We start from the raw sequence: 9961 nt of genomic DNA on the forward strand, positions 1-9961 counted from the left end.
CGTCCTGCACAGCGTATCAGATATGGTTAGCCAGGAACGCCCGGGTGTTTGGTGAGCGTCGGCTGTCCCTACGGTTCGTGATGGAGCGGGCCTGTTCTCAGGCGACAGAGATGATCCAGGCAGAGCCAGCTCATAGACCTTTGATAGCTCGGGACATCTGGGGATCCCACAGTGTTTCGGCAGCTCCACATAGGGTATTCTTTACTTGGGAGCCCCCACCCCCGAGTTTCCTCAAGCTCAATTTTGATGGCTCTGTCTTGGACGGTGGTAGGAGGGGAGGGGCCGGTTTTGTTGTTAGGGGCCCGACGTCGGATGTGGTGGCAGCAGGGGGCCGTCAGATTTTTGATACTTCGGTCCCAGGGGCAGAGTTGCGAGCGGCCTGGATGGGCTTGTCCTATGTGCGGCGTGTACTTCGAGCGAGTTCGGTTCTTCTGGAGGGCGACTCGGCTACGGTGATTAGCTGGATTCGCAGGGGCCCGGTTGGTCACGGAGATGCCCAACCTCTGCTTCGTGACATTTGGATGATGGTGAGAGAGGGTGTTACGCTACAGGCTATGCATGTATATCGTGAGGCCAATGGGGCGACCGATTGGGTGGCCGCGTTTGTTGCGAGCCACTCTGGAGGCACCCTATGGGCTGGGGAGAGAGAGATGCCCGGAGCACTTCGGGACATTTTGTATTCTGACTCTTTAGGGTGTATTCGTACCCGTGATGTATGAAATGCCCGTTTAAGCCAAAAAAAAAAAAAAAAAAAAAAAAAAAAAAAAAAAAGAAAAGAAAAGAAAAGAAGAAGAAGAAGAAGAAAAAAGAAAAGAGAGAAAAAAAAAAAAAAAGAGGAGCAATCCTCGCCCAGGAATTGGCGGGTTCGGTCAGCATCCACCGACCTGGCTCGCTTCCCTAACCATCAGATGCCACGCGGAGCCGGCGCAGCAGCAGACGCGTTGCTTTCGTCATCATCACCGCACGCATGATCACAAAATAGTGAAATACGAAAAAGCAAAGTACACTGTATCATCAACACATAAATCGATCGGACGGTCCAGATCTAACCAAACCGTCGGCAGGGCGTAATGGACGGTCGACGTCACTCCTCCGTGCACTTCCCCTGCTCCACCGCCACTCCCTTCCACCACCTTGAATTTGATCGACCTCAGCGCGGCCTAGAAGATGGCCGCTTATTAGTTAGATACTAGATATCAGATTGGATTTGATCCGGTGCAAAGGGCGGCATACGAGTGATAGGTGATGGCGGGAGGCCGGTCTGTCCGTCCGGCGGCGACTGGCATCCGCGGGCTGTGCAGCTACCGGGTGTTCGTGTCGGCGATGTTCACCCTACTCTTCTTGGCGGCCCTCTCGGTGCTGCTCTCCACCAACCCCTCCTCCACCGCGGCCACCTCCGCTGCCGGCGACCCTTCTGTCGCCGGCGACGTCCTCCGGCCCTACCTCGGCCGCACCTTTCTGGCCCTCAAGTCCGACCCCCTCCGCACCCGCCTCCACCTCCTCCTCCGCCAGGCGGCCGACCACTCCGCCCTCGTCCACGCCTACGCCGCCTACGCCCGCCGCCTCAAACTCGATAACTCCCGCCAGCTCCGCGCCTTCGAAGACCTCACGGCCTCCCTCTCCTCCCTCGCCGCCCGCCTCGACTCCGACCTCCCCTCCGACGAGGACTCCCTCCGCCCCCTCGAGAAGGAGGCTAAAGACCGCATCAAGTTCGCCCGCGCCCTCATCTCCGAATCCAAGGAGTCCTTCGACACCCAGCTCAAGATCCAGAAGCTCCGCGACACCATCTTCGCGGTCCAGGAGCAGCTCCACCGCGCCAAGAAGCTCGGCGCTCTCACCAACCGCATCGCCGCAGGATCCACCCCCAAAAGCCTCCACTGCCTCGCCATGCGCCTCATGGAGGACCGCATCGCCCACCCGGACTCCTACCGCCGCCCCGGCCCCGACCCGCCGGAGCTCGCCGACCCGAATCTCTACCACTCCATTCTCATCTCCGACAACATCATCGCCGTCTCCACCGTTATCAACTCCGCTATCCGCAACGCGGCCGACCCCTGGAAGCACGTCTTCCATGTCGTCACCGACCCCATGTACCTCAACGCGATGCAGGTCTGGTTCACCCGCCGCCCGCCCACCGGCGGCGCGCGGGTGGAGATCAAGTCGGTAGCCGACTTCGGCTTCTTGAATTCCTCCTACTCGCCGGTCGTGCGACAGATCGAGGGCGGGCGGCGGGACTTGTCGCTACTCCACTACCTGCGGTTCTACTTGCCGGAGATGTACCCGAGCCTGCAGCGGGTGGTGTTCTTGGAGGATGATGTGGTGGTGCAGAAGGATCTGGCGGGGCTATGGAGGGTGGATTTGGATGGGAAGGCGAACGGGGCGGTGGAGATGTGCTTTGGGGGGTTCAGGAGGTACAGCAGGTACATGAACTTCTCCCACCCGGTGATCCGGGAGCGGTTCAGCCCGAGGGCATGCGCATGGGCCTATGGAGTAAATGTCTTTGATCTCGATGCGTGGAGGAGGGAGAGGTCCACTGAAAAATTCCATGAGTACCAGGATTTGGTGAGCACTTTCAAATTTCATGTTCTTATTTATTTTTCCTTGTTTTATGGATCATTTCTTAATGAATGAATGAATGAATGATCTTATTTGCCCAACTTGTCGAATATTTAGTAAATAATTTTAGTTGATATCATGTTGCGACAATTGGGGCAAATAGACATAAAGTTGTAAATGATTTTATTACTAATTTTGTTTCCCCAGTTCTTGATATTTAACTATCAAAGATTGTTTTATGTGATCTCCTATATATTATGAATGATTAGTGATTGATTTGCTGTCAAATGCCAAATTGTTGGAATTTTTTTTTCGGTGAAATACTACTCTATTCTAATTCAGTATGTCCTTCTGCCTCATAATTAAAACTTTTGCTTATTTTTTTCTGTTCATGCATCACTCTTCAAGATTTATTGTACCCATTCTATTAAAGAATCTTTAATTTTTTTCTATTTACTTTGAAAATTTCATTACTAACTGTGAGGACAATAGAGGCAACTGGCCTTTACATAAATTATATAACGTTATTTACTAACTTTTAGTTTTAACCCAACTACTTAGTTTCTAAACATTTTAAAGCATATTTAGCAGGTGTTTTAGTAATTACAGTTATTTTCTTATGTGAAGGATGCTAGTTAGGGGTATGCAAGTCTCTGCCGCAATTTGTGCATTGTGAGGATTTTCTCCAATCAAGCAAACCGTACACATCTCCAGGTTGTCTGTTCTTAGGCATCAAAGAAATCTTCTCTTTGTTCACAGGTTGTAGGACTTTGACCCAGAATCTTCAAGAAAAACCAAATTCTAATGTTGACACATCTTTCATCCAGTTTAAAACCAGTCAACTTATTCCTTAAATTCAGCTCAACCGAGTTCTCATTTTAGAGCACTGCACGGTCCCTTCTCTTGCAGTACTCTACCTGTTTACTGGTGCCCTTCTTAGCCGTTGAGAGGAGGGCATTTATAAATTGTTTAAGATATGCTCTGCCCTTTGCTGCTTTATTTCCATTCCAACCTTTTTATGGGTCTTTTCAACATTTTAAAATTGATCTTTAAGGCAGTTAAGCATTCCTGTAGAATTTTCTGTAATCAACCATGTTGTTATTGGTCTTCTTGCCACTTTATTAACTTCCATCTGCCTATGAAGCATGCTAAATCATTAATTTCACTAAATGGCATATTTATGCCTTGCATCTGAACTCGTGTTTACTGATGCAAACCTGAACTCCATTTTGGGTGACAAAAATTACTAATCCTCTTTACTGCTAGAAGAAACTGCCTGTTACATTTTTGTCTAACTATTTTTTGATCTTTTATATATCATTGTGGTCCTGACTGTTTGTACCAAAATATTCATGATTTGTTGCGGTGAAATGTTTTTCTTTGATTTATTCTATGTCTTCCTTTTGCCTTTTGGTTTTTATCATCTTCTTATATGTTACCAGATTTGCATTTGACATATTTCATCTTGTAGTCTAGTTTAGGACAGGCCACTTGAAGAAGCTAGATTTCTGTACCAAAAAAATAAAAATAGAAAGAGAGAGAGAGAAACTAAATTCAGCATCTGAACTAGTGCTGTGATTTTGACAGAATGAGGATGGAATAATCTGGAACCCAGGCACTGTGCTTCCAGCAGGATTGATGACGTTCTACACCACTACTAAACCACTAGAGAAGTCATGGCATGTAACAGGGCTTGGTTATAATCCAAGTATTAGCTTGGATGAGATCCGCAATGCTGCCGTCATACACTTTAATGGGCACATGAAGCCATGGCTCGATGTTGCCTTGAACCAGTACAAGCACCTATGGACCAAATATGTAGATACTGAAATGGAATTCCTCCCACTCTGCAACTTCGGCCTCTAATTTGGAATTCAAGAGAACTTAGTCCATGGGAGGTTACTACTTCAAATCTCCTCATTATCTAGAGCTAGTAGAGATTGCCAGGCAAAAGTGCCTGAGCAAAATTGCCTTTTTATTGCTATTTGTTGTGACAGAGATTGCCTTCTCCACTATCCCATTTTGTCGCTAGTTCTTTCTTTTGCTTTATGTTTATTTAAGATGTACTAGTTGTTGTTTCTTGTGTAGTTCAAATGTACTGAATGGTTTTGATATACAAATGTATCAAGTGAGTTTACTTGGTAGTAATTTTTAGGCAGTTCTTTTGCATTGGGAATATACTGCAGCGAGTGATGTTTTGGGATATGATGTGTGTAGTTTATGAAGTTCTATTATATGTGTCAATCCTTCATATATCCAGGAATGATGATGGCACCAATTCTAAAAGTAAATATAGCAAGAATCTGTCTCTAACTCTGAGGACCTGTAATACAAGGTCAGATATGGATCTCTTAGAGATTGATTTGCATGCTTCTATTGAATCTGGGATGCAATATAAGATATGGACATACATGATCTTATGTAGCATACTGGTTTGTGATCCCCCCTAAACAATAAAATATGTTGACATGAGGAGGAACATATTTACTAGTTATATCATCTGCAATCGCCTGAATCTCGAGACGTTCCTCAAACCAATCATATACCTTATTGAGATAGGTAATCCAAAAGAATTCCCCCTCTGAGAACCGTATATGAGAATTTCATCTCGTACGGCTCAAGCAGAAACACACAAATACTGATTTCAACGGTACGCGCTTTTTTGCAAAGATTAGGTTCGGGATTATTAGAAGAATTTTTTATGAAAGAAGAACAAGTTGTTTCTTTGATCTTCCCAAAAACAACTTCTTTTTCTTTACATGAATCGCATATAGAACGTATTTGGTATTTGGATATTATCCATATCAATGACCTGGTGAATTATTCATAATTGGTTTGTTGACGTGATGAGACTTATGAATAGAATAGAAATGATCTATAAATGATCAAGAGAGAAAAAAATTCATGAATTTTCATTCTGAAATGCTCATTGCAGTAGTGTAGTGGTTGAATCAACTGAGTAGTCAAAATTATTATACTTGCGATATGACATGTAGAATGGATATTCTATGCAACATATTGATGCCTTATGACATGCATGTCTTGAACCTTCAAGGATGCTGTTTAACATGTTCGACTATTATCCCGCAGGCATTCTTATTTATGATATATATATATATATATTTCCAAATGTTATCTGTTGGGTCCGTTGGCTCGAAAGGAACCAAACAATTACTTATATTCTGAGGGTTACCTCGGGGGCTGCCCTACTCTTGCCAGAGCATAGGTGTATGCCTGAGAGTAGTGTTGAAATTTGGTGGTGCTCTTTCTTTAATATAAGTACTCATTTGTTTTTGTCTTCTTGATTTTTTTGGCTTACCTCTTCGCCAGATTTATTTTCTGTATTTCCTTCACTCTTAGGCGAAGCTGGTAACTTACCTACTCATCTGCCAAAGAGAGAAAGTCTGCTTCTTGTTGGAAGCTATGGTTTTTATGCTGTTCCAAATGGTTGTATCATTTCATGCTTTCGAATGATTAGCATGCTCTTTGATATTACTCTTTTTTACGTGTTTAGTTAAAATAGGATCCGAACAAGCATGCTCCTATGAGCTGGCCATTGAATCATTTTATGTCCATTTGACTTTTTCCTAGTTATGTCTTACTCTTTTAAGAAACTAGTGGTCATGGTCTTTTCCAGCTCCGTTATTACCTCTTTAGCACCTTAATTGTTTTAATTTTAGTTACTAGAGCTCTGGTGGATATTGGAATATGCAAAATAAATCATGCTTATGGGTGCCAATACATTTGTCAAAGAGCTATGCCTAAAACATTAAGCTGAAATGGAAATATTTTGACATGACAGTTTGGCTGCGAGCTAGCTAAGCATTGTATTTTCTGAGAAGCTATCTTCATTTTTATGTCAAAAAATATATGCTGTGAAACTATGTCGTCAAGATATTCCAAGCAATGCCAGAACCTATCTGTAGTTCAAATTTCCCTTAAAAACAAAATTTGTCATTAATCTCATTTTTATGACCTTATATTTGTTGTATACGGGATAACATTTAACTTCTCTGCCTTGATCTATGACTTGTGTGGTTTATAAACCACACATTGATTGACCTAGCTTAGTATGTGGTTATGCATGCCAAAACACTTAACACGCCTGGCTTGATCATCTGAAGAGCGATTACTTATTGCCATATGCCTTAAGCATCATGTCTTTTGTTTTCTTGCTTTGTTGCATGTTTATTGTTCTAGATTGATGAACTGGACCAACTGGTACAACTTGAAGACTGTAGTACCATCAAAAACACTTTGCAGACGAATTATGGCCAAATTTATTAGCTGACTTGGTAATTTGTTTTTTTAGTAAATTACTTAGTATTTATTACACAATGCTTATTTGTAAGTCTGTTAATTCTTTTCATTGAGTCTATATTATGTGTTCCATGCATATATGTGTATTTGGTTTATCTTTGACTGTCACATGCTTATGCTAAATTTACTCTGTGGTTTCTCTTTACTGTGCTTTCGAATATTCACATTTCAAGTTTTTTCGTTTGATTTCTTCCACTGCTTACAGACAATCCTGCACCTAGTCCCATGATTCAGGATGAACTTTTTGATGCTGGATTTGTCTCTTATTTCAAGTCCACATTTGGCTCTTTTTTTTAATTACTACCTTTGATTCTTTTAGAGTCAGTAGGCTCAATCCTGCGGAATTTGGCTTTACTGTGTGCATCTGCATCCTGCTTTGAAATCTTTTTCATATTTGGCACTAATTTTATTTATATATTGTTGATTTTGTTTCATCATGTTTGACACCTTAATATCTGAAGATTTTTCTATTTTCTAGCCTACTTTTGTATGAAGTTAAACTGTTGTGTCCCCTAAAGACATCAAAGCTCGCATGGCAGGATTCTCACAAACTTAAAATGTTGATATGATAATTATCCTCTGAGCATATCACCATTCTTTTACTTATCCATCAACTCCTAACATCATTGGTCATCCATTAGTGAGTGTGTCTCGAACCCACCTTAGAAACATTACTGGACGGTTAATCAAATATCAGAGATCATTTTGCGGATCTTTCAAATATTAGTTACAGTGGCAAGTTAAGGACTTGCCGATTTTTTGTAATGTTGGTGGAATTAGAGATTAACCTGGGTCTGAATACAAGGCCTTCAAAAAGTGATGGATATTTTCCTTTGGCCAATCTGTAATGTTTTCTCGTTATATGTATATATTTTTTAAAATTCTAATTATGTGATTTATCTGACTTTTCATGGCTATTTGTGGAAAAGACAGGATGATTAGTCATTCCCATGTATATGCTTTGTACAGATGTTGGCAAAAAAAATTAAGCAGAGGTACTGTAGCATGATGATCCCTCTCATCAAATGTTATTGAGCCAGAGAGAAACTGGTTAGGATTACCAAGAGGACTGCTCCAACATTATGTCGGCTTCTGATGATCTACATGGTCAACTATGTTAGAAGTCTTAAATTCAGAAAGCTACATCACATAGCCTTTTCTGTTTCTAAGGACTGATAGTTATAACATTCATGCTTTGAGCGGACATCATAGAGCTGATACAAAGAAGCAGTATCATTATTGTGTACATAATTGGAGAGTCCACAAACATATCTCCGAAGTGACTGGAAGATAATGCTACAAACAACTTTATGACTCTGGCTGGTACTCACAAAGAAAGCTTTCTTTGTCATTTGACTCCTAATCTTTGACTGGCTTTGCTTCCAGGCCTCCATCCTTTCTTTTTACCAGGGAATAAGGCATGTATGTTCCAAGGATTTTGTCCCACATAACAAAGAATGGCTGTGAGAAGTTGTATTTTCCACCATAGAGCTGATGGTGAACATCATGGTAAGCACTGTTGTTGCTAAAGAAAACATGGAGGGGATTCCCAGGAAGCCACAGCCCACAATGATCATCAACTGTTTTAATGGTTGCAAAGGAGAAGAAGAAGATGGCAGTACGAGGGGTCATGCCAGAGATGAGGAAAGACATGGCACCGCCAACTGTGTCGAGAAGCAGCCCCTCAAGTGGGTGGTTGTATAGAGCTCCATATGCGTAAGGCACAACAAGGCTGTGATGCTTATAGTGGATGTGGCGATACAAGCACTTGTTAACATGCATGTATCTATGGACAAAGTACTGCCATGTGTCCAAGACAAGCATTGCGACCACAAATTGTCTCGCCACCACGAAGAAGGAAGGTTGCAAGTTTGTACCAGTCCTTTCATCTTTGCTTATCACCTGCACATGCTTCAGAAATGAGTATGGGAAAAGAAATTCTTGTCAATTAATTCTTTGCATAACTCTCTGATATATGATAGTATTGTTTTACCGTGAATAGGATGATAGCTACAGCAATCTGAAATGCCTGTTGAACGAGAACACCTCTGACAACAGTTCCTTTCGAGGGCAAATTCTTGGTTTCTTCCTCCTTCCTGGAGTGCAGCCGGTACTTGTCGAAGCAACCCAGCAGCATGTAAAGGCCAGAGTACACCCAGTAAACTAGAACAGGTACAAAGGTTCCTAACATCTCATCAGATACCTTGTAAGCCATTCCGTTGTTTCTGAAAATTCTGAAGAGTACTTGAGAAGCAAAGGATGGTTATTTCTTTAAGCTTCAGAAAGAAAACTCTCTTCTGTTCTATTTCTTTCTCTCTCCTGATGATTTCTGATGCAGAATGACCGTCTTGAAGGGCTGCTATTTATACAGGACCCAAAGCTGGCAAAACGGAAATATGCCAATAGTTTTTTCCATGGGTTCGCTGCTTCAACTGTACCGTCAAAACGAAGGAAACTAGAGATTGGCTAGAGGTGAGTTTTTAATCTATGGAGAAAGTTCACTTGACTGGTGAGATTACATGGAAATAATGGATATGATGATTAGAAACTATTCTTTGTTAGAGAGAAAACAGGTGGCTGTATCTTCCACATATGGCTTGACCGGCTGGACCCACTGGATTCTTAAGTCTGTGGGCCAACATCCTGTGGGCAGGGCAGTCAACTGAGGTAGTTTTCCTTGGTAGATAGATTCTGTAAGTTGGAACTACTTTCCAAGTTATGAGAGGCTACTGTTCCTTCTGACGACACCTTTAGTTGATCTGTAATTCCCACAAAGTCCAACTTTCTATAACCTCAATGCATGAGATTTAGGGGTGTCATCCAGTGCTGCGATGTAGCATTTTTTATTAAAAATGGAAAATGCCACAGGGAACCTTGGCATATCCCCTGCTGCATGGGTTAATGCTATTTTACAGTAATCAATAATTAATGCATCTAATTGCCATCTTTGCACCTGCCAAGCCTGCTTGCACCGGACCTGCCAAGCCTGCTTGCACCCAGCACAAAAGGAAATTGCATTTGGTATAATTGGGTTCAGGTTATATGGAATGCACATGAACCAGCCTACTTATTAAATAATCTGGTT

At 42.4% G+C, this 9961-nt stretch overlaps 2 protein-coding genes and 1 long non-coding RNA gene across 3 annotated transcripts; 2 read left to right on the forward strand and 1 right to left on the reverse strand.

The window, feature by feature from the left end:
* The first annotated feature begins 1136 nt into the window (after window positions 1-1136).
* On the forward strand, window positions 1137-4761 carry LOC103703274 (probable galacturonosyltransferase 9). Its single transcript, XM_008786070.4, has 2 exons — window positions 1137-2562; window positions 4144-4761. Exons 1-2 carry the CDS (start codon window positions 1246-1248, stop codon window positions 4420-4422), a joined length of 1596 nt encoding a protein of 531 aa, XP_008784292.1. The 5' UTR covers window positions 1137-1245; the 3' UTR covers window positions 4423-4761.
* Window positions 4762-5318: 557 nt separating this feature from the next.
* Window positions 5319-9128, reverse strand: LOC103703695 (sphinganine C4-monooxygenase 2-like). Its single transcript, XM_008786642.4, has 2 exons — window positions 8870-9128; window positions 5319-8778 (listed from the first exon to the last, which is right to left on the reverse strand). Exons 1-2 carry the CDS (start codon window positions 9089-9091, stop codon window positions 8236-8238), a joined length of 765 nt encoding a protein of 254 aa, XP_008784864.1. The 5' UTR covers window positions 9092-9128; the 3' UTR covers window positions 5319-8235.
* LOC113462533 lies at window positions 8677-9699 on the forward strand. Its single transcript, XR_005512148.1, has 2 exons — window positions 8677-8799; window positions 8879-9699. It is a non-coding gene; the product is annotated as an uncharacterized LOC113462533 (long non-coding RNA).
* Window positions 9700-9961: the final 262 nt, after the last annotated feature.

Source organism: Phoenix dactylifera, chromosome 6, assembly GCF_009389715.1.
Source record: "Phoenix dactylifera cultivar Barhee BC4 chromosome 6, palm_55x_up_171113_PBpolish2nd_filt_p, whole genome shotgun sequence".
Lineage (NCBI taxonomy): Eukaryota > Viridiplantae > Streptophyta > Magnoliopsida > Arecales > Arecaceae > Phoenix > Phoenix dactylifera.